Here is a 27,372-nt window from a genome sequence, read left to right as displayed (position 1 = left end):
AACATTATATTTTTTTCTTATATGTGGATGTTATTTTTTAAATTTAAATATGTGTGCTTTACTCTCAGAGTTTAGGTAGCTTGTAAGAGGCTGGACAAGGGGTGTGGCTGGGGAGTAGAAGAACCTTCCAAAGAATGAAAAATAGAATATAGAAAGGGAAATTAGGATAGGAGAATTAAATGGGAGTCGGGTGGGAGGGAAGGAAAAGAAGGAACTATGTGAAGGGACAACTACCACTAAAATTCTTTTGAAAAACCATATGGAAACATACAACTGTGGAAGCTTCCTGAAATATATGGATATATGAAAGGAATTTAAATGCTGTTACCATATAATGCAGAAGACAATGCCCCAACTGGAAATCTTATGCTACCAAGTAAAAACCCCAGTGTGAGGAATGGGTTGCATATTGAGGCATTGGCCAAAGTAGTTCCATAGAGCCACCCCACTAAAATTACAGGCTATTGCCAATATTATTGGTTACCTTCTAAACCTGATGATAAGCTCCTATTGCTGAAGACAGGAGTCTTATAACCTTTGTTTCTTCATAACATGGCTTATTCTTGAAATGTGCTTTTGTGTCCTTCCCAGGTGTAGTGAATAGGAGCGGTTTTGTTTCAGATTACCCATCATTTTACTTTTCTTATTCAAAAATGTTTTCAAGCATGGGTTGTCCTTGTCACTGTATACAGCCTTAACTTATGTGAACCTTGCTCAATACCTTGCTTAACCCTTATAATATCCTCAGAATATCAATTATCTGATGCCCTGAATGAAGTTGGTTAGTTGGTTACTGCATGAGACTTTAGTCTGCCTCATTTTTAGGCCCCAGTCTCCCAGGTTCACACCACCAACTAGAACAGTAACAATCAATATTTTTAAGGATGAATACATTTATTTTAAAACCTTAAAGATTATGTCTGCTATGTAGCTCATTGGTAGAACACTTGTTTATTGTGTAGAAACATAGATTTCCATTCCTACCACAGCAAAATTAATAAACAAATGAGCAAAACCAAAAAAAAGCCCTTCAAAGTCCGTTCCTGAACTGCTTCTACATATGTTCACAAACAACAACCACTTTTCTCCAAACAAAACTCTCTCATATTGAAAAGTACTTTATGTTTGTCTTAGTTAGGTTTCTATTGCTGTGAAGAGACACCATGACCTCAGCAACTCTTACAAAGGAAAACATTTAATTGGGGCTGGCTTATAGATTCAGAGGTTTAGTCCATTATCATTATGGAGGGAAACATGGTGGCATGCAGGCAGACATGGTACTGGAGAAGGAACTGAGAGTTGTACATCTGGATCTGCAGGCAACAGGAAGAGAATGAATGCCACAGTGGGCCTGGCTTTAGCATCTGAGCCCTCAAAGCCCACCCTCAGCGATATATATTTCCTCCAACAAAGCTATACCTACTGTAACAAGGCCACACTTACTAATAGTGCCACTCCTTATGGGCCTATGAGACCATTTTTATTCAAACCACCACAGTGTTCATCCAGGGACCTATTTGATTTTTAAACCTATTTTTATTTTAAACATTTTTTTTATCAAAAGTATTTTTCATACCTCATATTCTGATCATTTTTCACTCCCCCAATTCTTCCCACATCCTTCCCACCTCCCTATCCATGTACATTCACACCCTTTCTTTCTTTTTCTCACTGAAAGAGTCACCCTGGAGTCTAGTTGAATTCCATCACCAACACAGAACGAATTAGCACCTGTTCAAGGATCTTCTCCCTTGACAGCTATAAACTTGCAGTTTCCCCAGAATTCCATTTGTAGTTAGACAACACATACTGAACTCCCTGTGCAAATCACAATGGCTCTTATTACTTTATCAGGTTATAGTTCTATCCAGGGCATCTGAGAAGCCACTTCACTTATCTCAGTTATGGAAAACTGAGAAAACAAAAGATTTCTTAGCAGCCTTTTGTGATGTTATCTGAGAGCCACCCAAATGGTATTTATGGCTGATGCTAAAACAAATAATTGTGACTCTCTTAAGGAGCCCATGAGTATATTAGGGAATATCTCACTTTCTGTAACTTTCCTTTAGAGAATCCCATATCCATGTTTTCAGGTGTGCTCTAGGTCTCTTCTTGAGGACCTTTCCCCTTAATATCTGTCTTAGTCAGTGTTCTATTGCTGTGAAGAGACACCATGGCCACAACAACTCTTCTAAGACACCATGACAATAACAACTCTTATAAAGGAGATCATTTAGTTGGGGCTGGCTTACAGTTAAGAGGTTTAGTCCATTATCGTCATGGTGGGAAGCATGGTAGTGTACAGGCAGACATGGTGCTAGAGATTAACTGAGAGGTCTACATCTTGATCCACAAGCAGCAAACAGAGATAGCAACATTGGGCATGGCTTGAGCATCTGAAACCCCAAAGCCCAATCCTAGTATCACACTTCCTTCAACTACTCTACCAAGGCCATAACTCCTAATCCCCGAATGTTCAAACATTCAAATATTCATGCCTATGGAGGCCATGCCTATTAAAACCACCACAATATCTTTAGTTAAGTCTCCAATTCTGCTTCCTGAAATTCTCTAGGTGGAAGCCATGAATCCCAGTTTTGTATAAGTCTAGGTCCCTCAAAGATTAGGGTACCTCAACAGGCAGCTGAGAGTAACAGTGTGGAGGTGAGTCTGTTAGCTCATCTGTGACAGTCCTTTTTCTGAAGCCTGGTTTCCATGCCTAGCCATCTTCTTTGGATAACTAATGCCCTCTTTCTAGCTCTTATTTTCTTTAATTCTATATTTTACTTTCACTGTTACCTCCAATGTAATCACTCCAGTGCTTTTAAATTATTTTATTTTAGAAGTTATGGGTGTAACTTTGTTGTGGACTGCATACTAAGAATAAGTAAGGCCCTGGGTTAAATTCCCAGCACCAAAAATTCATATAAAATAATTACACATTTTTTTGGCATACAGTGAGCACATAATAAATGCATACTGAATAAATGTGTGCCTATAGGATTCATTCCAAATTCTAGTCTGACACTCCAAGGTATTTCAAAATGTAGCTGCTGGGGATGGAGCTTCAGTTTTCTTCAGAGATGCTGACCCTGGTTGGTTGCCCATTCTCCAGTGGATGGCCCTACACCCATACGTATAATGCTAGTACGAATTGATGGTTTAAGGAAGAATACATGAATTTAGGAGGGAGATGGTTCTGAGAGGGGTGGAAGGATAGCAACTGGGGAGTGTACTTGAATAAAATACATTGTATAACACATATAAAATAGCCAAAGAAAAAAATTAAAAAAAAATATTTTTAAAAAATATGTCTACAACCTACCTTTTCTAAACACATCTTCCACTTCTCTTTTTAATGGACCACTACAAGAACCCTATACTCCCTTTTTCATTTTCTAGGTAAGCTATTTCTTCCTAGAAATCTCACTCTTCTCTGGAAAACACTTAAGTTTTAAAAAATATTTACATCTCATGTGTTCAGGTTTCACCTATGTATCTCTGCATTGTGACATCTCTTGTACACTGTATAATACATTATATTGCAGTCTCTCTTTCTCAAAGGCAAGAACTTGCTTTTATTTTCGTTGACTCTTCTGTGCCTCCCTCGGTACAGCTTTCATTGACTGGTAAACTATAAACTCAGTAATAGTTCAGTGGATGGATGGGGAACCAGGAGGAAAGAAGTCCTCCTCACAAGCCCAGTTTCCTGTGTTTTGAAGTCTCCTTTCTCTTGTCCTCCTCTTTCCCCGCCCCCGTATTTTCAGCTCCACCCTATTTACATTTCAATGTCAATCCCTAAGCTGCTGGAGCACTTGACATTTTGGAAGCTAAATCACCCAGTTTCTCCCCACCCCAAGGCATTCCATAATAAAAGATGCTTTAACCTATTTGGGTGCTTGGCATGAGGCCCGAGGCCAGTGATAAAAGGTATGTTTTTCATCTTCCCAGTTGCTTTCGAGATTTCCCCTATTTTGTTGCACACTGGTAGGACAAGCATCTTCATTCCCTTGCACTCTTCATAATCTTGACATAATTATCTGTGACATATTGATTTAAAGTGCCGCTACAGGAAAGGGAACAGGAATGTTTCGCTTGGCCTTCTGGGAGTTGTAGTTCTAGTGGCACCCGAGCTGCCTGGTCGGCCCTGGAACTGCGGACTACAGCTCCCAGGCCTTCCTAAGCCTCTACCACACAGGCTCAAAGCCACAAACCAGTAGGAGGTGGCTGTATTGTATCTATTGTATCCCTTGGCTGGTGCATTTTTTACAATTCTCTGGACGTGAAATTGAGAGTGAAAAGCATGGCAGATGAACAAGAAATCATGTGCAAATTGGAAAGCATTAAAGAGATCAGGTAAGCCCTTCACTGCTTAATGCAGCATCCCCCTCTCCCCGATCCCCCCTCCCTTCCGGGCATCCCTGGGAGCAAAGAGAACTGTTTTTCTGTGGAAACTATCTATTGTTGGGCTACTTGCAAAACAGGAGCGGGAAAAGGGCCCATTCATCACAGACTTACAGATGAGGTGAAGAATGAGGGGGCAAGGGTAAGTTGAAAGCGAGTCTAGAGGAGGTAGTTGGTGGAAGTGTGTGTGTGTGTGTGTGTGTGTGTGTGTGTGTACCAGGAGGAGGGAAGGAGGGGAGATGTAGCTGAGATAGAATAGAGGGACACACCAGGAGCCAGTCACCCGACAACTGTATTCCTTTTGGTATGGAGACGAGTGCTGGCACTCACAGACACATTAAAAAAAAATAAAACAAACAAACAAACTTGTTTAGTACAAGTCGCTTCTGGCTTCTTGCTATATAAATATAAAAGTTGATGATTTTCCATTTAGCTTCATGACCTAAAGCTTGGGAAAGCCTTTTGAGAGCTAAGTTCATCTGGCCTGGTCATTCAGTTCCCAACTTTGCTGTGGCTATAGCTGGGGATGCAGATGAACCTCGGGAGGGGGCTGCTCTTGTTTTCCTGAAACTCCTTTACCAATTTTTTTCTATTCTGAAGTTGGGAATGTGAGTAAGAACTGGAGGTCTGGCAAACTGGGAATTGTCACTCCTCTAATAGGTTACTCTGCAAGCAAGTTTTGATATTACAATGAGATTCCTACTCATAAAACAGTAGGGCTGACTATGTCGGCCTCCCTGCTCTGCCTAAGTCCCTGCATCTCGAGTGTTTCGGATATAAGGAGAAAAAAAGAAAAAGAGACATAGAGGATATCTTTTGAAGAAATTAGGTCATGAGATTGAACCCTGACAAATTTAACAAGAGATTTGACCTCTAGGGTATCTGTGTGGGATCTCCACATTGTAGTGGTACTGAAGAATCTTGATTTCTTCTTCCTCTTGGAGGGATTGTGTCTTTCCTTTTGCAAAGCAAGGAAAATTGTCATTTATTGAGCTCTCCCCACACCCAACCATTTTTGCAAGTGCCCCGTGACCTTTGTCATAGTGGAAAAATGGAGGCTTGGAGAATCTGAGTGAGTTCTCATATTCACAGCGCTGGACAATGCCGCAGTTTGACAGGAATGGAGTCTGCCTACAAAGGCTCTGTTCTTCTGTTTCCCCTTGAAGGGTTGCTGCTGTCTTTTTCTACAAAAGCATCAGGAGATAGGAAATGAGACTCCCAGGTGCAGGAGACTGCCAAGGGTGCAGCTAATGAAAAGCTTTGGCCTTTGAGTAGAAAGCCTCTAACATCAGTCTTGTACTCTTTGTGAACTTTAAAATAGGCTTGTCTTAGCTGGGCAGTGGCTGCTGGCCGCGGTGGTGCACGCCTTTAATCCCAGAACCTGAGAGGCAGAGGCGAGAGGATTTCTGAATTTGAGGCCAGCCTGGTCTACAGAACGAGTTCCACGACAGCCAGGACTACACAGAGAAACCCTGACTCAACAAAAACAAGTGTGTGTGTGTGTGTGTGTGTGTGTGTGTGTGTGTGTGTGTACTTATCTGCAGAAATGGACTATTTGGGATCAAGGTCATTAATCCCCAGTGCAAAATAGATCCCTTTCAGTGGACATCAAGCCAGGAGCCATGACTTCTATTCCTCAACCATATTAAATAGTAGCAGGAGAGGTTTAGAGAGAAGAATGAAGTTCCACTCCAGTAACATAGGCCTACCACTTGGTTGTCAAGAAAGACCCAGTGTAAACCTGGATTTCTGTTGAGAGTATCAGGAAGCCTACTAAGACAAAAGATTAAAGTAAAATCCAGAATTTTCAACTTTTAGTGAAAAAATATCACCATACCAATAAATCTATTTGAATGAGAGAATGCACAGGTGCCAGTATTGATAAACCACAGGTTTAGAATCATCTAGCAAGAGTCTTAAAATATACATCATGAAAATGCTTCAGTAAGCAATACAACACACCAGGAGCTTATAAACATAAAAAAAAAAAAATCACAATGCAGAGAAATTCCAGACTTTTAAACAGTGTGGAAAATGTTAAAGACTACAGAGACTTTTGGAGGTGGAGTACATGCCAATTTGCATTAGGTTATTGTCGTGAATCTATGAGAGGCAGGAGTTACAATGCGTTGGTTTGAATGTTCCCCGTCAGTGGTGCTGTTTGGAGAGAGAGTTCAACTGTTTTGCTGGGAGTAGCAGGTCAGGTAGCAGGCATTCCCAATTTGCTCTCTTTGCTTCCTGTTTGAAGTTGAAGATGCTTCTTACCTTCTCCTTTTTGCTACCTGCTGCCATATCTCTCCTGCCATTATGAACCTCCCTTCTGGAACCATAAGCCCAAATAAACTCTTCCTTAAGTTAAAAAAATGCAAAAATCAAAGCAAATAGACAAGTATTGACTGCAAGAACTAAAAAAAAAAAAAAAAAAAAAAAAAAAAAAAAAAAAAAAAAAACACAAAGAAGATGCTCAGGGGATCTTTAAAACAACCTAAAAATTCAACAGATAGGTTCAACAATAAGATGGAGCAGACAAAAAAAAAAATGAGTCAGCTTAAACCCAAAGCAAGAGAAATCACTGTGAGATTATTACTAACCTTTAACACAGGAGTGACACAGGACAGAATGAAGAAATGGTTGGAGAAATAAGGACTGATACTGTCCCACACAGAGAAAGAACCACCTCCAGGTTCAAAAAGCTAATCAAATACTACTAATAGATTTAACAAAAAGAAATCTACTCCAAGGTATAGTATAATTAGTCTTCAGAAAAAGAAAAAAGATACATTTTGAAAGGAGGATAGGTGACCAGAACTAATCCCCTAATTATATCTATGAGGCGGAAAATTAGAATGGCAAATTCTTCAACAGAAAAATATCAAGGTCCTAGTGGAAAGAGGTACAACATTTTCTTTTTTATTATTACTAAAAAACTTTATTCATTTTACATACCAACCATAGATCCCCCTCTCATCCCTCCTCCCACTCTCTCCCCCACCTTCCCTGTCTCACCCCTCATTCCCTCCTCCAAAAGGGTAAGTTTTCCCATGGCAGTGGGGGGGGGCAGACGGCGGGATGGGGGACAGCAAAATCTGGTATATTCGTTTGAGGCAGGACCAAGCCCCTCCCTCAGGCATCAAGGGTGACCAATGTGTCCCACCATAAGTAATGGGATCCAAAAAGCCAACTCATGCACCAGAGATAGATCCTGATCATACTGCCAGGGGCCCCAAACAGACCAAGCTACACAACTGTCTCCCATATGCAGAGGGTCTAGTCTAGTCCTATGCAGGTTCCACAGCTGTCGGTTTAAAGTTTGTGAGTTCCTGTGAGCTTGGTTTAGTTGTCTCTATAGATTTCCCCATCATGATCTTGACCCCCTTGGTCATATAATCCCTCTTCCCTCTCTTTTATTGGACTTCTGGAGCTCGGCCTGGTGCTTGCCTGTGGATCTGCTTCCATCTGCTTCCATAGATTATTCACCAATCTGATTGCCAGGGTAGGCCAGTTCAGGCACCCTCTCCACTATTTCTAATAGTCTAATCTGAGGTCATCCTTGTGGAATCCTCCCCTCTATTGCTACTCCTCATCCCCAGTTTAGTCATTGGGATCTCCTCTGTTTCCCCTTCCCAAGGTGATCCATGCATCCCTCTTAGAGTCCTTGTTTCCTAGCTTCTCTGGAGCTGTGGGTTGTAGTCTGATTATCCTTTACAGCTAATATCCACTTATGAGTGAGTACATACCATGTTTTTCTTTATGAGTCTGGGTTACCTCACTCAGGATATTTTCTAATTCCATCCATTTGCCTGCAAATTTCATGATGTCTTTTTTTTTTTTTTTTTTTTTTTTTTTTTTAAGAGCTGAGTAGCTGAGTACATTGTATATATGTACCACATTTTCTTTATCTTCAGTTAAGGAGCATCTAGGTTGTTTCCAGGTTCTGGCTATTACAAATAATGCTGCTATGGACATAGTTGAGCGTGTGCCTTATGGTATGATTGAGCGTCCTTTGGGTATATGCCCAAGAGTGGTATCATTGGGTCTTGAGGTAGATTGACTCCTAATTTTTCTGAGAAGTCGCCAAACTGATTTCCAAAGTGGCTGTACAAGTTTGCAGGTTGAGGTACATTTTCAAGTGCTGAAGGAAAAGAGCTGCCAGTGTAGAATGCTATGTGCAGTAATAATACTATACTTCATAATTAAAGACATTGTCAAATGCTGGAACTATCAGCAGATGTACTGTGAAAGAATGACAAAAATTTTTAAAATAGAGAAAAAAACCTTTGTAACACCAGGAAGAATAAACTTAGCAAAAACATGGCAGAGTTGACTTTAATTTTTATTTTGAGTTTTCTTAATTATGTTGGGTGATTGAAGGAAATATATTTTATTTTATTTTTTATTATCATATATTAATTTATAAAAATTTACAATGACATTTCACATATGTATATAATATGCTTTGATCATATTGACCCTTATTACTCCCTCTTGTCCCCTACCTCCTGGTCCTCTTCCCTATTCCCTATCAGACTTCTTGGAGGAAATTTTCTAACATAATTATAACATAAACTCAGTGTATATACAGGAATATTTGTGATATTTTATGAATAGGAGAATTTAAAGAGAATAAAATAGATAATATATTTCACTAAAGCTGGTAGTGTGATGTTAGAAGATATTGATAAATTCTGTATATATAATGTATTTCTGAAAGCAAACACTAAAACTATGCAAAGAGATGGCTCAAAAATATTAAAAGTAAACAAAAATGAAATTCTAAAACATGTTTAGTTCATCCAAAGAAGGCTGGTTAATAAAGAAAAAAGAATCAAACACACTCCCAAAAGAAAGTAAACAGGATATACAAAGTTTAAAAGGCAGATGCAGTTTTTACATATAAATAATTCTACTGTAGATAATGTGGGGCTGGAGAGATGTCTTAGTGGTTAAGAATGCTAGGTACTCTTGTAGAGGACCTGGGTTCATTTGTGGCTCACAACCACCTATATCTCCAGTTCCAATGCTCTCTTCTGGCCTCAATTGGCATATGCATGCATGCAACACACTAAACTCACACAATACACACATATACGTAACTTAAAATATTTTATTTTATTATTTTGTGTATATGAATGTTTTGCCTACATCTGTGTGTGTGTGAACCACATGCATGCAATGTTCCTGGAAGACAGAAGAGGGCGTCAGATCCCCTGGAACTAGAATTAAAGATGATTATTAGCTGCAGTGTGGGTGCTGAGGATGGAACCCTGGTCCTCTGGAAGAGCATCCAGTGCTCTTAACTGTTGAACCATTGTTTCAGCCCTCACATTAAAAAAAGATAACTCAAAGACAACTGAAGAGAGATTTGTATAATGAATTTCTGAAAAACAATTCAGTTATATACCATCTATAACAAAGTGACTTAGAAATGATACAGGTAGATTGTGGGTTTAAAAAAAAAAGATAACCTGCAAACAATAAAAAGAGGGCTGTCTCAGTGGGACAAGGCACTTACTATGCAAGCCTGGCAACCTGAATTTAATCAATCCCTGAAGCCCACAGGAAGTGTATCCTCTATTCACATGATACATGCATGCATGCATTTGGTGTCATTATCAAGTGTCCTTATAAATGCTGATAATCCAGCTAATGTTCCATTATTTGCTGTTCTTCAACTGTTCTAAATTATGATTACCATTATTTTAATAGTCCTATTAAAAGAACAATCTATTTTGTTAAAACATTAATGTTCTTGGACTGTAGTAGCAACAATGATGGTATTTTCACCCAATGAAGCCAAACTAATATACACATGGACAGAGGACTAGAAGCATGCATATTTATATTGATTATTATACACATCAAAGGCATAATTTGCAATGGGAAAAGGTGCTAGGAATGAATTCTCTCATCACAGTGTATTTCATGATCATATGTCCAGCAGAAACTGTACTGCATTTCAATGCTATATTTCAATAATTAGCTTCCTAATCACATTGGTCTGTTTGTTGTGTTGGTTTCCTGGTCTTATAAGTCAAGGAGAAAAAGGAAGGACTAGAATGAAACAAAAACAAATGTAATAGAAAATAGGAAAAAGGAGGAGAGCTTTAATGAAACAGAAAGTGAATGTCGTAGCCAAACATGAATGAGAGCCTTTCACTACCTCATGTATATGCCAATATATCTGTAACATGTTCTTGTTGCCAATGCATATATATCATGTGTGTGTGGCTGATATATATATATGGAATATTAAATGGTCTTACTCATAATAACAAACCCGGAGCCAGATATTGGGGTTAAAGCTGGAAGATCAGAGAAGCAGAACAAGCCACAGCCACCTCACTTGGCCAACTTCTCAGCTGATCCTGTTTCCTTAGACTGGAAGCATCTGAGTCCTCATCCAAATGTATCTCAGCTGAACTGTTTCTCAAAAACCTGAAAGCTTAACCAGCATAGTTCCTGGTTTTCAAGCATTATATACTTTTCTGCTTTCCGCCCTCACTTCCTGGGATTAAAGGCTCACTTTCTGGGATTAAAGGCATGAGTCACCTTGCCTGGCTGTTTCCAGTGTGGCCTTGAACTCTCAGAGATCCAGACGGATTTCTGCCTCTGGAATGCTAGGATTAAAGGCGTGAGTGCCACCATTTTCTGGTCTCTATATGTAGTGGCTGTTCTGTTCTCTGACCCCAGATAAGTTTATGAGGGTGCACAATATTTTGGGGAACACAATATCACCACACACACACACACACACACACACACACACACACACACACACACACATACACACACATATACATTTATATATTTTTAGACATATAAATACAACTTTCTCAGTATGTATATTTTACTTGTTTGTGTATGATTTCAGGGCTGCTCTTTTGGTATTGGATAACCTGTTGTGGAGCTCTTTCCTGGGGAGGACTATTCCTCCACCTCTCAGCATTCTGTTACTGCCTGTAGTTCTTTGTTTAGGGTTGGGGCCTTGTGAGCTTTCCCCCATCCATGTTGCCATGTCTATTGGTGTCACTCTTGTTCAGGTCATGTTTCAGCGGCCACGTTTGTGAGACTTCATGGTTGTAGCTCCTCTGACATTTCTAGGAGACACAATTTGATAACAAGCTTCCTGTTCCTTTGGCTCTTACTAACCCCCACTCCCTCAGTCATCTGCAATGATCCATGAGCCTTAAGTGCAGGAGATAGGACTAGGCTCCATAGCTTGAATTTTGATCAGCTGTAGTTTTCTGTAAATGGTCTTTGTCTGTTGCAAAGAGAAATTTCCTTGATGAGTGGTGAGAACTATACTTACCTGTGTATATAAGGATAAATATTTAGAGTGCAGTTAGGGATTATGCTGGTCTAAATTAGTGGTTGTAGATTCTCCTCCAATAACCATGGCTTCACTAGCATGGAGTAGTTAGCTAGATTTCCAGTACCATGGGAAACCAGAGGCATGGTTTCTGTCTTGTTGAGTGGGTCTTAATCCAGTTACAGAACTTTTGGTTACCATGAAATTATACATGCCACCATTTGACCCTTAGGGTTATTGTATCATGCTTATTGTTGCTGTGGATCATAAATATCATAGCTGGGTAGGACTGTTGATTGTTCCCTCTTTTGGAACCTTGCATGGCACCTTCAGGGAGAAGGCTTTCAGATCATACGCAATAGCTTGGATCTACTGGGTCCTGTGCCCAGTGTGCATAGTGTCTTTAGCAATAGGGACCTACCTTCTACCTCTAGAGGGCAACCAAGGACAATAGAAATAGCCTATCATGTTTTGGAAGTCTCTTGGAAAACCTTGACTGGTTTCTCATTCTTGGTGTTGGGTTTTTGTTAGCCTATGGTTTTGGGGGGTAGCATTGTCAGCCCAGATGGGAAAATTTTATTTAAAATATATATGTAAATGCTTATACAGATTTATCCTGTATTATAGCTATTTATGTAGATAGTAATATGATTTTTATGACTGTTTTCAGAAATCTTTAATGTTGTTTACTCTCCTTTTTTCCCTCCCTCCCTAATTAAAGCTCCCTGCTAATTTTTCTGATTTCCCCTTTAGATCACTTGTACCCTGCTTTTATACTCTGTACTGATCCCCCCTCCCCTGCAGTATTTCCTCTCTACTTTCTTGATGTGGTGGTTTGAATGAGAGTGGTCCCCATAGGCTCTTTTATTTGAATGTCTAGTCCCTAGTTGGTGGATAGTTTAGTGAAGGATTAGGAAGTGAATCCTTTTTGGCGGAGGTGTGTCACTGGGGGTGGGCTTTGAGATTTCAAAAGCTTACACCAGACCCAGTCCCTCTGGCTCCCTTCCTCTCTCTTTCTCTGCTTGTAGATCAGGATGTGAAGATTCCAGTGCCATGCTTGTCTTCTTGCCATGATGATAAAGGTCTAACCCTCTGAAGCTATAAGCAAGCTTCCAATTAAATGCATTCATTTATAAAAGTTGTCTTGGTCAGTCTAAATGAAATTGTCAATTAACAGGGGAGACAGAGCCCCAAATGGACATCTCCTGCCAACAAATGAAGCATCCAGTACCAGGAATCAGGTACATCTAATTGAGTTGTTGGCCAAAGAAGGCCCAATGGGAACTCCCCCAAAACCCATGCTGTTGCCAAGGCTATATAGAATGATCTCCACAAACTAATAGCAAAAAGCCCTATTGCTGAAGACAACCCTTACACAACTCATTGAACATGGAGAAGTTGAGCTAGTTCCTACATAGAGCCTTCACACTTATGGGCTAATGTTCTTGGTACAGGAAAGTACTCTGCATGCTATTAAAGGAGAAACATAAATACCAGCCCAGCTACAAGCCTATCAATCTACAATGTTGTTCTGCCTGCAAGATACTTTAGTGCAATGGTGGCACAAAGCTTGTGGGAGTAACCAACCAATATCTTATATGTCTTCAGGCCTGCTCTCTGAGATCAAACCCATATTCAATGGTGCTTGGATGGCCAAGAACCAAAGACTAAATAGCCCAGGGACCTACGCTAAAACCAAATACTACTGTCCTACTAAGGGAATGTAATGATAAAATAACTCCTAATGACATCCTGATATACTCATACATCAGTGCTTTGCTCAGCTACCATCAGAAAAATTTTCCTCCTGCAACAAATAATGGGACCCCCAGACAGACATTATGAAAAGAGTGAGAACCCTTGGAACACTCAGCCCTAAATGAGAGTCTCCATCAAATTGCTCCCCTTAGAGCTCATGGAACCCTATGGAATAGGAGGCAGAAAGAGTGTAAAATCCAGAGGGGATGGAGGCCACTATGAAACAAGGCCTTCTAAACACAACAGGACTGATGTATATATGAACTTACAGAGACTGAGGCAGAATGCTGTATTTTTCCAGTGTATTTTTTAGCATCTTTGTTGAATGTTGAGTGACTATTGGTGAAACTATTAAGGCCACTCCACGTAGTTAAAAGGGAGGTTTATTTTGTGGGGTAACTTACAAATGAAGGGATAGGTTGTAGGGTCTGGCAAAGGTATGGTGCAGTCCGGCAGTGTTCTCTGGAGAACTCTACTCAGTCCACCTCCAGTGTCCAGAGTCCCAGAACCAAGAGAGACCTCTCCTCTCAATCCTGGGTCTTCCACTTCCTCTCTCAGCCCTGCCTTGTGGGCGTGACCATTACCGAAGCCTCAATGGGGGTTGGAACTTCCAGGCCAATGCTGGGATGGCTACCCACTACAAGTGACTGTAGTTATGTGTACTTATATTCCAGATCTTCATTTTTTCCCAATGGTATACATATCTGCTTTGTGACACTAGCATGTGGTTTTCATTGTTTTGCCTCTGATACTGATATATTGAGATCTGGAATGGTAACCCCTCCTGCATTGCTCATGATTGTTTTGGTTACCACTCTATTTGTAAAGTTTTCCCTTCAGTTTCCTAGTTGTGTTGTTCCATTTTTTAAATTCCATCTTCATTTTATATTGAGTGCTCTTCAGTCTTTTTATCTCTTTATTGAATTGCATTTTCAAATCCTGCATTATTTTATTCAGCCTTTATGTTTGTCTTTTCTTGAGTAACAGGCCTTTATTCTCTTAAGGTTCGCTGAGCTATTTGTTTCTGTTTTCTTTAAACTCTGAATTCTTTGATGAAGTTTATGATTTTTTTAAAGCTCTGTATCCTGGGATTAACCTACATAATTGTTCTTACATAAAATTTCTATAGGACAGATGGATTGGAGGATGAAGAGCAATGGGCATTGCTCATGCCTTTGAACTTTTATATTATTTTGTAATGAGACCTGGGCACATGGACTTCTTGTTTTGGTTGTGTGTTTGTTGTGGATACAGAAGGCTTGGCTGGTACACAGACTTTGCTACTCAGTACAAGCTGGCAGTTAAAAAAGAGTGAAGATGGGTCTTACCAGGCTGTGCCCAGTCCCTGGTTGTGGGATCTAGATTGGGTCTGGAAATTGAGATGAGTTCAGAAAGGGTAGGATCAGGCGTACTCCCCAGGATGGGCCATACCACAGGATGTGTGGGCCTGTCTGGCTGTGAAGTGTGGGTCAGGACCAAACATCCATAGAATTGGAAGGGTTGTGCCAGCAAGCCTAAGTATGTTATCTATGTTTCTACAGCACCCAGACAGGCTAGAGGGCCCCTGGCAGGGAATGGTTTGGGGAATGGTGAGTTCTAAAAGAAGCAAGAGGGCCAGGAGAAAGTCATGATCCTTGCCAAACAGCTGCAAGGCTACCTGAGTTGGGTGGATAAAGATTAGACTTGCCAGGGAATAAAGATTAAATTACGTGTGTCTTACCTCTATATGGGCTGGATAGAGTGTTCCTTGGAATGAGGATTTCAGTATCTTATGGGTCCAAGGGAGAAAGAAGGGTCAAGAGAAGGTCACAATCCCAGAAAAGCATCCACAATTCAACCAGGGTTGGGAAGGACTGTGCTTGGGTGCACAGGTAGGTTACCTGTATCTCTGCCCTAAGTGGGCTGGCTAGTGAGCCCCTGGCAGTAAGAATTCCACTGTTTCATGAGTCTCAAAGGGAAAAAGAGGATCTGGGAGAAGGTCTTGTTGCTATCTTTATTTAATTGATTATAGACTAGGAAGGCTTTTCTTGGCCGATATTCGTATTATACTTATAAGATAGCATGTGATAATGAAGCCATTCTAATCTGAGTAACCAGTATTATGCCTTATAGCATATATATAGTACTTCTTTAGTTCTTTGTAACAATGTCTGGACCACTGTGGTGAAGGAGATAATCATGGCTGAACTACTGGGCAGAATGGGGCAGTACACCATCATTTGTTGACTGCTCATCATGTGCCACATGCTTGGGAACTTTACATGTGTTAACTCATTTAATCCCTACCACATGCCATGTGAGGTAAGTGGTGTTATTTCCATGTTAGTAAGTCAAAGGGGAGAGAAGTAAGGTAACCAGGTAACACCACTTTCTCAATATTTAAAATTTTAAAATTCCCCTTTTTGGCTGAGGATGAAAGACTTAACTCATCCCAGCATCTCAGCTGTGTGTTGATCTTTTCCAAAATCCCTAGATTCATCTGGGCCCCTCTCCCTCTTTCAGATTCAGCCATGCTTATCTGTCTTTAGTTGTTCCTTTATTGTGTTGTGTCTTTCTGCTCTAGGGCCTTCGTTCATGCCATCCTCACTACCTGGATTGCTTTCCCTTGTTGCTCTGTACTCAATGACAGGAAATATTTGTTGGACATATTTGTGTGGGTATTTGCTACTTAGTGCATACTTATTAAATATAGTTAAATGTAAATTTAATTGTTATTATTATCCAAAGGCAAAAATCTAGTTAAGGACAGAACTACTATGTATAACTAGGTATGAGTTTAAAGTACATGTTCTTTCAAGATATGTCTCTGCCTGTAGAAATGGGTTCTTAACCCAACACTCACTCAACTGGCTACATGAATGAAGATAAAAATACCACTCTGATAATCAGTTTCCCATCTCCATTGTGATAGGAGGTAGAGTTCCAGATGTTCAGTATATAGTCTAGAAGAGGTTGAGAATAGAAGTCTTGACAGGAAGGGGTCTAAATAAGTAATTTTCCAATAAAACCAAATATTGTTCCTCTATAAGACAGGTCAATAGCTCCATCCAGAGTTTTTTTATACCCCTGGTAACTTGACTCAAAGGTATTATAGTAAGTATAGTGTGTAATATGTAGGTATTGGAGTACTTTTGCATCACTATGTCAATGTTCCTGACATGAACAAAACAAGGAGACATTTTATTTATTTGTTTGTTTGTTTTTGTTTTTTGTTTTTGTTTTTTTTTTTGAGACAGGGTTTCTTTGTGTAGCTTTGCGCCTTTCCTGGAACTTGCTTTGTAGACCAGGCTGGCCTCGAACTCACAGAGATCTGCCTGCCTCTGCCTCCTGAGTGCTGGGATTAAAGGTGTGCGCCACCATTGTCCAACAGGGACATTTTTATATCAGCCAGTCATGCTGTATGGTATGAGAGCCATCACCTACAAGTTTAACATTAAATTCAGTAAAATTAAGTATCATTTATAGCTCAGTCCTTTAGTTATAGTAGCCACATTTTATGTGCTCATCAGGCTATATGGGCTATTGCTTTGGAAATCATGCATACAAAACGTTTCAGTCACTGCAGGAAGTTTATTGTACATTGCCTCTCTAAAATTTCTCAGAAGGTCGCTGTTGCTAGTTATCTTTGATAGGAGTGCTTTGTGATGGCAGACTTTTATTTGTAATGAGAGGCTTTTTAGCATCTCTGGCCCATATCCACTAAAGCCCAGTAGTCCTCCTCCTTGACTCAATCCCACAGCTGGAACCTGCACCCTCCTTTGCAAAAGTCCTGAGGCAATAAAATTGACCCCACTTTGCTCTGATTGTCTCTGTCTGTGAGAGCAAGGGTTAGAAAGATGGCTTAGAAGGAGAGGCCTGACTCTGCTTCCCATTTCTGTCTTCCTCCATCCTCCTGCTGGTCTGTTTCCTACTCTTGAGAAATTTCAGGAACAAGACTCTGCAGATGGAAAAGATCAAGGCCCGTTTGAAGGCCGAGTTTGAGGCACTGGAGTCAGAAGAGAGGCACCTGAAAGAATACAAACAGGAGATGGATCTCCTGCTACAGGAGAAAATGGCCCATGTGGAGGAACTCCGGCTGATCCATGCTGACATCAATGTGGTATGTGACTTGTTGCCTGGAGCCTGTCTCTGGGCCTGTTAAGGATGAGGTAATAGAGAATAGTGTTACCTTTCATTTAGATGTGGCTGTGGCCATCTCAGACGAGAAGGCTGTGGAGTAGAAAATTCCAGGAGTTCTGAGGCCAGCTATGCTTATGTCACTGACCAACAGCAATGGACAAGTCCTTTATTTCTGAGCACCATATTTTCTCCCTGAATTATGAAAGAGGCAAACTAACCTTCAAGGTTTCATTCAGTTCTGACATGTTCACATTCTGGAAGCCTGCAGCTTAAGAAGCAGCTAAGGACTAGTGGACTAGATCCTCTTGAAGATAGCCTAAAATACTCAAAAGCTTCCAACAGGACCAAACAAATCCTCTCTATCTGCTTACCAAAGTGGGACTCTCTCGTTTAGACTGCCATTTGGAAACTCTTGGAACATTGGGAATAAATTGCTGTGTTGATGAACTTCCCTTGAATGGAGTTATTTGGGAATAGTCTAGGCATCTCTACTTGTTATTCCTTTATCAGGAAGTGGGAAGAGTTTACCTGTGAAGTTCTTTCTAATCCTTAGAATCTATGACAGTATCTTTTTTTTTAAATCATTTTTTGATGGAGCTAAATTTTTACTCTTGGAAAACTCATTTCTGTGGGATTACTCATTTCCAGAATATTGTCAGGCCTAGAATCCTTAAAAAATATATAAATGAGGCTTGTATAATGGACCCCTGGGGTTTTATGTGTTAGAGAGCACAAGATTATAGGCCTCCTAGAGGGAACTGTAGACTTTGCTACAAGCTGACTGATGGTATAGAATCAATAGAATGAATTATGTGTTCTTCATAGAGTAGTTGAGAATCCAGGTCAGTAGATCTCAGAGTAGAGCATGAGAGTCAACTGGAGAGCCCATTAGAACACAAATTGTTGGACTTTTCTTTGGAGTTCCTAGTTACATCTGGTAGGTAAGGGCTTGAGAATTTAAAAATGCTTTGTTCTTAAATGCTGCTGCAGCTGCTGGTGGGGGATGGGAATAGGTGTGGTGGGGTGGAAGTGTGGCAACCACAGCTTGAAAGCAATCGACCTAGGGAAAATGTAACTGGCCTGGAAGACACAAGTCTTCAATTTTTTGTGTAGGTTTTGTCCATAAGAAGTATTTCTGTGAATAAAACCTTTCTTTTCTAAACTTCAGCTCCCTAACCTCTAAAAGTGGAGATGATGACCTAGATGAGGTGAGCTAGATGACCTCTAAAGGCAGTTCCAGCTATGAAGTGTTGTTAATTTGAGTAATTTAGCCACCATTTTTATGAGCTTTTACTCTGTTAATTCCTATATTAAGTGCTTCACATGAATTTGATCATCGAATCTTTCTTAAGACTGCATGGGGTATCCACTGTTAAACTTTCACTATCATAGTAAAGAAGAAACTGAGGCTTTATCAGTCATATAGAAGATGTACAGAACTTGAACATAGATTGGTCTCCCTCTGGAGACTGTGCTATTATCTGCTCATTTAGAAAACTTCCTGGAGAACTTCGGGATCTTTTCTGTTTCTCCCCTGCTCTATTTTCCAGATGGAAAACACCATTAAACAGTCAGAAAACGACTTAAACAAGTTGCTGGAGTCCACCCGGAGGCTTCATGATGAATATAAGCCACTGAAAGAACACGTGGATGCCCTGCGTATGACATTGGGATTGCAAAGGCTTCCTGACTTGTGTGAAGAGGAAGAGAAGCTCTCCTTGGAGTAAGCTGCCTGCCCTCTGACCCCAAAATAACAAGATGTAGCAGAAGGGAGAGGGTTGGGGTGGGGCGGCGATACAGATGGACATGGATATATACATAGCCTGAAAGCCCGAGTACATAGTCCTGTTCCTAATTAGGCCTGTCAATAGCTAATTCCTTGCATGACCTTCTTCAAGTCTCTATACTGACGTATTACAAGAACAGTGATTAGATGACGTTTAATAGGTGACTTTTTAAAATCCTTTGTGCAACTTTTGACAATGTAAGAATGTTACCTATGGCCTGGTATGATGGCTCAGGGGGTAAAATGGCTTCCCACCAACGCTGGAGACCTGAGTTCCATTCCTGGAACCCATGTGGTGGAAGGAAAGAATGAATCCCTGCAGACTGTCCTGTGACTTCTGTCCTTATGACATGGTAGCATCATGTGCCTGCCTACACATGCACAAATAAATACATTTAATGTGACATTCAAAAATAACTTACCCATGAATTTTTAAAGGTCACTTTCCAAGTTAGGGTCTAGAAGAGTATACAGAAACCTTTGAAAACATGAGAAGATATGCTTCCATTTTCTCCAGGATATATAGCCTGTCTTTTAATCTCAAGACCCAGAGTTTAAAACTAGGCTAATTTTAAAGAGAGACTTCAGCCCAACAAGAGCAAGTATATCCTAAAGGTACAGCTGGTTGCCTGTAGAAGTAGTGAGCTTCCTGTTCCTAGGCCTGAGAATGCTTAATAAGAACATTGCAAGTGACCATCAAATAGAAAATAGGTCTAAATATCTTGCTAGCCCTAAGATTGCTTGATCATCTGCATCTATCAGAGTTAACAAGAAAAATGCCTACCACTGCTACTGATAATGTACCTAGTATGAAGGGCAAAGAGCTGTGTGCTATAGGGAGGGTAGTATTGTTCTAGAGAAGGTCCTAGTACAATTTTTCATTCCTTAGCATAGGGACTTTACGAGGGGCAGGGTTCTTCTTGCTGTCAGAATGATGTAGCCAATGTCTTTCACCCCTAAAGTTACTTTGAGAAGCAGAAAGCAGAATGGCAGACAGAACCTCAAGAACCTCCCATACCTGAGTCCCTTGCTGCTGCAGCTGCTGCTGCCCAACAACTCCAAGTGGCCAGGAAGCAGGACACACGGCAGACGGCCACCTTCAGACAGCAGCCTCCACCTATGAAGGTGAGTAAGCTAGATTGGACCGTGGAGGAAGCCAAGCATCCTGCAATAGGTGGCTGATGATATGGCGTTGGAGGCTGTGGCCTTATTTACTTTAGATCTTACTTAAACAATGTTTGATTGGGACACCAAGGATCGGATGCTATGTTGAATCTATGTTGCTTTTGTTGCTGCACATTCCCAGAGAGATTAGAATACAAGAAGCTTGGCAGGCCCTGCTAAAATATAATTTTCTAAAGGTTAGAAAGATGATCTTTATACAAATACGTAGTGAACTACCTCATTAGTGAGGGATCCAGCAGAATCCCAAGGCAGCTTCTAAGTACATTTGATGAACAGATGTTTACATGGTTAGAAACAGATGCTGAAGTAAGTTTGGAAATTTTTATACAGAAATTATTTATGTCTTCTAGAGACATAAATGTACTACCCTTGTGATTACCTTTTCTTCCCAATAGAATTAATTTGTGTTTCTACTAGGCAAAAACTGTTCGTGGCTTATCAGTGAAGCATCACAGAATCAGGTCAATAGTAAATAGTCCAACACACATTTTACTGGAGTAGTTGCCCAGTAGGCCATAACCTACAGGTAGAGTCTGACTTGTTATATGCTTTCATTGATTTTCAGACACACACACACACACACACACACACACACACACACACACACACACACATGCCAAATGATTTGTGTGTTGTATCTTTTTTAAGTTTGGTTTGAGACAAGGTTTCTCTGTGTTGCTCTGGCTGTCCTGGAACTCACTTTGTAGACCAGGCTGGCCTCAAACTCAGAGATCCCCCTGCCTCTGCCTCCCAAGTGTTGGGATCAAAGGCATGTGCCACCAAATCCAGCTAGTGTCTTGTATCTTAACATTAAATAGAGTTGAATAAATGTAACAGACCACTTAATGTGGAAAGTCTAATATACACATGGCTCAGGATGTAAAAGCACTTACCATGTAAATGTGATGATCTGAGTTTGATCCTTGAATCCCATAGTGGAAGTAAAGAACCAACTCCCAAAAGCAGTTATGATTGTTTTCTGGGCCCCTGAGTATCTGCAGTCTGAAGCATTGCTTAGAAGAGTCTGACTACACTAACTTTAATTATCCTGTCTACCCCCATCAGGCCTGCTTGTCATGTCACCAACAAATTCATCGAAATGCACCTATATGCCCTCTTTGCAAAGCCAAGAGTCGGTCACGGAACCCCAAAAAGCCAAAACGGAAGCAAGATGAATGAAGAGAAGGTGAAAGGCTAGACCTCTGTTGATCATAAACCTTCCCTTTGGCCAGAGTGATAGATGTCCTGATTTTCTAAAAATTACCCCTTCCTTCCCCTCCTGAGTCTTCTATTTAATTTGCCGGGAGAATAACCCCCTCTCTCTTTGCTCTTATTTCTTTCTGCTCTTGGGATATCAGTTTCAAGAACAGCTATGGTTTGGGTGCTAATGACTGGGTCTCATGACTCCTTCTCTCCAGCTCACCTCTCAACTACTGTCCTTGTTTGGAGCTGACTGCGGGGTAAAAGGCCCTTGATTAACCTTTTCTTTTGCCCTGGAGGACTGGAACCTAATGAGCTGCAGGGTGTAAGGACTGGAGGAGGTCCATTTCCTGCTTTAAGAAAAGGCCTCTATGATTTCCTTCTCTTTATTTTTGTCTTAGGTTCTGAAGGGACACAACTTTATTTTTGCTGGACTTCTCAATGGGCTGAATGCATATACCTCCCCAATATCCAGCTTATCACTAAAGCCCAGGAGTAATTTAGACAAGTGTTCTTTCTTATAGTAATTTGTAAGGCTCTGGTGTTATTCTATAATTCCATCCAAGTCTTCCAGTTATCTTCAAGTTCTTACATACCAGGCTGGGCATCTTGAGATCCCAAGATCTGGGGTTCTTTCCCTATACCTTTTTTTGTTCTTTGCAAATCAATAGACATTCCCCACAGTGAAATTAGGGAGTCAGACCTACAATTTCACCTAGTTCACTGCCTAAAATATAAGGTCTGATGGCTATGGTATAGGAATTGCCTTGGGCTGAGGAACCCTGAGCTGACTTTAGCATTGAATTTTGTTTAAAAACCACCACTCTTATATCTGCTCAACTGTATAGCATTGGGAGGAGAGTGGATATAGTGTTACATGAATGCCAATCATTTCATACCTGTAAGTGGGTATGACTTTGGTTTCCCATTCTTTCCTCCCTTTGGATCTGTCTTCCCTAAGATAGCCTCAGTTAAGGAAGTTATTGGTCACTCTTTTTCTGTGGGTTATGTAGGTGACCTTTCTTCCCCACAAAAGGCACTAAGCTCTTCAAGCCCTACAGCTCACTTCTTTATCAAAGCTAAGCTTCCTAGTCATGTTACTCTTACACCTACCGGATGAAATCAGGGCTGACCAATGAAAAAGATTAGGTGCAGGTTTCTACCCCTGGCTGGGGAGAAGAGGGACATATTTATCCTGTTTTTCTTTAACTTTTGGTTTTGAGTCATGATAATATGTGTTCCAAACATCAACCATTCCTCTGCCTTTTGAAAGTAAAAGTGTCATGATATGATTTCATAAATCCTTTTAAATAAATGTTCATTTGTTGGAATAAATGCTAATGGAGTGCATTCTGTGTACTGGACAACACCACCAATAACGATAGAGAGGGGGAAATGAAAAAGACTGAGTGGGCTACAGAGGTGTGACCAGGAGCTGGGAACACTGCGGTTGGAGACAGATGATGGCTAGAGCAATGCTACCTGCCATGGCTAGAGTGGAAATGCAGGACCCCAATGCTGAGACTCACTATTATTTTCTTAGAGTGACTAGTTAAGAATATGGGGAGGGTTGCATCCATGCCACTACCTGAGTGAATAAAAACATAGGAGCATGGTGAAAGCAGACCAAAGCAATTATATTAAGGCAGGAACTATGGCTCTTATATTCTTTCCACTGCCTCTTCCTCAATATTCCCTGAGCCCTAGATGCAGGAGCTGTGATGTAGGTGTTTCTGTTGAGGCTGGGTTCCCTACTAATCCCCTGATTAGTGCATTGCATTCAGTTGTTTTCTGTGATGCCTCCATTTGCTGTAGAGAGGCTTCATTGATGCGGAGTGGTAGCTACACTGATCTGTGGATATAAGGATTAGAATGTAGTAAGGAATTATGCTAGTCTCCTAAAGTAGTGGTGGCAATAGATTCTTTTCTCAAGTCTATGACCTCATTAGCCCCAGGAAGCTGGCTAGGTTTCTAGTGTCAGACATGATTTTCCTCCTGTTGAGTGGACCTGAAGTCCATCCAGTTAGACAGCTGTCAGTTGCCTCTTCTTACACCTTTATGCATATCTTGTCATGTAGCAATGCTTCCTTGTTGGACTATCTTTGGATCATTAGCCCCCAAATATCAACACGGTTATCCCACAGCATTGCCATGCTTTTGATTGTCATGGTTCATAGGTGTTGCAACTGGGTAGTACTTTCGAATTGCTTCCCTCTTGGAAGCTTGCAGAATATTTTCTGGAACCACTGAAACTAGGCAGCAGGGAAGAGGCTTTCAGGTTAGATCCAGTTTGAATCATGTGAGTCCTGTGTTCTATGTGTCTGGTGTCTTCAGTAATAGGGGCTCATTCTAAACTCCTGAGAGGCAAAAAGAACAACATCGATAATCTGTATTGTTTTGGGAGTCCCATGGACTACCTTACCAACCCTTCCAAGGGAGGAGTCTCATGTTGGGTACCAGGGTTTTTGTTATCCTATCCCATGGTTCTTGTAGAGAGCATTGTCACCTCAAGTAGCTTAACTTCCTTTTAATATGCATATACATACATACATACATACATACATACATACATACATACATATATATATACACATACATACATACATATGCTTATATGTGTAGTGTGTAATTTTAGGTAAATACAAAATAATGACTCCCTGAAGCTTTATCAAACAACCTTGGTGTTATTTGTCTCCTGCTCCTCCTTCTTTTTCTGTATTGACCTCCCTACCATCTATCTCCCCGTTTGGAGGTCCTCACTGTTATTCTGTTTCCCATCACTTCATCTCTTCTTCTTTGGCTCTTTTTTCTGTTGGTTTGCTTTGTCCTATTCTGCTTTGTCTGTTTTTATTTTTATTTTTAGATGCTTGTTTGTTTTCTTTTTTTTTCTTTTTCTTTTTTCTTTTTTTGAGCTGAGGATCAAACCCAGGGCCTTATGCTTGTCAGGCAAGCGTTCTACCACTGAGCTAAATCCCCAACCACCTGTTTGTTTTCTAATGAGAGAGAGATAGAAAGGATATAAGTTTGGGTGGGTGGTAATGTGGGAAGAGTTGGGGGAAGGGAAACTGGATCAGAATATAGTGTATGAAAAAAATTATTTTCAATTTAACAAAGAAGGGGAAAAAAGAATAGGAAAGACACAGGTATGCAGTTTCTCCATTCCTATTCAATAGTGTTTGAAGTCTTAGCTAGATCAATAAGACAAGAGAAGGAAGTAAAAGTGATATAAACAGGAAAAGAGGTTTAGGTATCCCCTGGTAGTGTGACCAGGACACATCTCTGGTGCATGAGCTGGCTTTTTGGAGCCCACTTCTATGGTGGGACACCTTGCACAGCATTGATGCAAGTGGAGGGACTTGGACCTGCCTCAACTGAATGTACCAGGCTCTGCTGACTCCCAATGGGAGGCCATACCTTGTTGGAGGAGGGTATAGGAGGTAGACTGGAGGAGGAAGGCTGGAGGGGTGGGAAGAGGGAAGAGAGGGGCATCTGTGGTTGGTATGCAAAATGAATTTTAAAAAACCCTTAATTAATTAATTAACTAATTAATTAAAAACATGTGAAAGTACTGCTTCTGTGGAACCATAGTTGCAGGATCTCCATGACAGGGCAATAGCAAGACACAAGAAGTTTCAGTGAGGCTCCAGTATTGACCAGAAGCCAGAGGCCTTGAACCAGACTAACAACTAATTGCAATGAACATTTGTAAGTAAAGCTGCTTGGCCAACAGGGTATACTGCATGAAATACCACAGCTCCCAAGGCCACTACAATAAATAGAAATGTGATGAAGAAGCAGAAAAGATGGAGAATCTAAGTGGGTTTTTTGTTGTTGTTGTTGTTGTAGTTTTTGTCTTTGTCTTTGTTTTTGTTTTTAAGTCTAAGTGTTCAAATCACTTCCCATTAAGTGTTGAAATACACATTTCCAGGTGGACTTTATGTGATTACTTCTGGATACTTCTTATGAATAAAGTATTTTCCACTTAAAAAAAAGTGATACAAACAGGAAAAGAAGTTCAGGTATTCCCATTTGCAAATTGTAAGAACCTACATATAAGAGACCAGAAAGCCTCTAGAGAAAAAGCTATTAGAGATGATATCTACTTTCAGCAAAGTGACAGGACACAAAATTAACACACAGAAATCACCAGTCTTAGGATATATCAATGAAAAACATACTGAAAAAGACACCAGGGTAACAATCCCATTCATAATAGCCACAACGAGATGCATAAAATTCTCTGGGCGGTGGTAGCACACTCCTTTAATCACAGCACTTGGGAGGCAGAGGCAGGCGGATCTCTATGAGTTCAAGGCCAGCCTGGTTTACAGAGTGAGTTCCGGGAGATCCAGGGCTACACAAATAAACCTTATCTCAAAACAAAACAAATAAATAAAAACAAAAAAAAGAAAAGAAAACAACTAAAATTCTTAGGAATAAACCTATCTGAGGAATAGCAGTCTGTTCTCCATTGAAGTCTATTGAAGTCTATGACTTTCCTGATCACATTTTTTTTTTTGTCTAAGTTCCTAGTATCAGATGTGAATTCCCCCCTATGAAGCATGCCTTAACTCCAGTCAGAAAGTTGGTTCTATTCATACCCACTTTCACCACTATTGTACTAGCTAGCACATCTTTCGAGGAAACTCCATTGTAAAACACGCAGAATTCACAGCTGAGTGCTACTTTTGGCCATAACTCTTCCCAGAAATCTTAGTAGCATCTTCTGGTACAACAGAGGCTAATTTGCAGGGAAGGGATACTTCTGTCCCAGTCCTGACTTTATTTCTCCAAGTCCTGCAACCATAGCATGCAAAGTCTTCAGCAATAGGGACTAACCAATCAGTACTAGAATGCAGCCAACAACCATGGCAATAGTCCTTCATTGTTTTAGGGGCATGAAGACCTCTGTGGCCTACAGTTCTTAGGAGACAGCCTATCCTAGCACTGACGTTCCCAGTTAACTACCCTACAGCTTCTAGGAGCATCTGTTTTTACCTTTTCTGTGTTCTTGATCATTTATAGGCACAACCTATTGCAAACTTTCCCCAATCCTTTGTGGGTGTAATTTGTGTTTTACACAACCATAAAGCTCCCAAGAATTCCACAGAAACATCATTGTGCACTTTGTGAACTAATTTCCTCCCTTGGGCAGACTCAGGTATCTCCTAAATGAATCCCAAACTCTGTAAAACACTCAGTGGTTAGGATTGTGTTATCTATTTACAACCAAAATCTGAATATGGATGATGTGACGAGCAATAGTGCCAAGACCTGGGCAATCATCTCCTAATGAATAGTTGGAATGTGTAGACAACCTTGATGAGTTTGAAAATCCTTTGTCACTTAGTCCTCACAAGTGTCAAGCGATGGCAGAAGTTCAAAACTAACAAGGTACTAATGCAAACCCTCAGCAAGGTCTATTCCAACTGGTCCTGTCAGTCATGTGGCTGCTTCATCCTGGGCTACTCTCATAGGGTCTTGGTCCATTTCTTCATCATACTGAACTCAGCAGATCTAGTTGAAGGTGTAAAACAAGGTGAAATGTGGGGTTGCGTGGCAGTAACACCCTGACTTCAAAGATAATGCCCACCAGCCAACTAAGGTTTTG

At 40.6% G+C, this 27,372-nt stretch overlaps 1 protein-coding gene across 2 annotated transcripts; it reads left to right on the top strand.

Annotated features, from left to right (window-relative positions):
- Nucleotides 1-4,106: 4,106 nt before the first annotated feature.
- On the top strand, nt 4,107-23,096 carry Zc4h2 (zinc finger C4H2-type containing). Of its 2 annotated transcripts, none has more exons than XM_036175188.1 (5): nt 4,107-4,356; nt 17,399-17,570; nt 19,141-19,313; nt 20,339-20,501; nt 21,627-23,096. In XM_036175188.1, the coding sequence occupies exons 1-5, from the start codon at nt 4,304-4,306 to the stop codon at nt 21,738-21,740; spliced, it is 675 nt and encodes a 224-aa protein (XP_036031081.1). In that variant the 5' UTR covers nt 4,107-4,303; the 3' UTR covers nt 21,741-23,096. The 2 variants fall into 2 exon arrangements, with proteins under 2 accessions (XP_036031081.1, XP_036031079.1); XM_036175186.1 differs by having other exon boundaries at nt 4,134-4,356; nt 17,390-17,570.
- The last annotated feature ends 4,276 nt before the right edge of the window (nt 23,097-27,372 follow it).

The sequence above is a fragment of the Onychomys torridus genome, chromosome X (genome assembly GCF_903995425.1).
Source record: "Onychomys torridus chromosome X, mOncTor1.1, whole genome shotgun sequence".
Taxonomy (NCBI): Eukaryota; Metazoa; Chordata; class Mammalia; order Rodentia; family Cricetidae; genus Onychomys; species Onychomys torridus.
This window is presented reverse-complemented; position numbering and strand designations above follow the sequence as displayed.

What these genes read in the sequence shown, in the direction of transcription:
- Zc4h2 (XM_036175186.1), top strand. Translation starts at nt 4,304, where the DNA reads ATGGCAGATGAACAAGAAATCATGTGCAAATTGGAAAGCATTAAAGAG. An exon ending in GAAAGCATTAAAGAGATCAG is followed by an intron (nt 4,357 to 17,389) that starts GTAAGCCCTTCA and finishes CCTACTCTTGAG; the next exon opens with AAATTTCAGGAACAAGACTC. An exon ending in AGCAGCCTCCACCTATGAAG is followed by an intron (nt 20,502 to 21,626) that starts GTGAGTAAGCTA and finishes TACCCCCATCAG; the next exon opens with GCCTGCTTGTCATGTCACCA.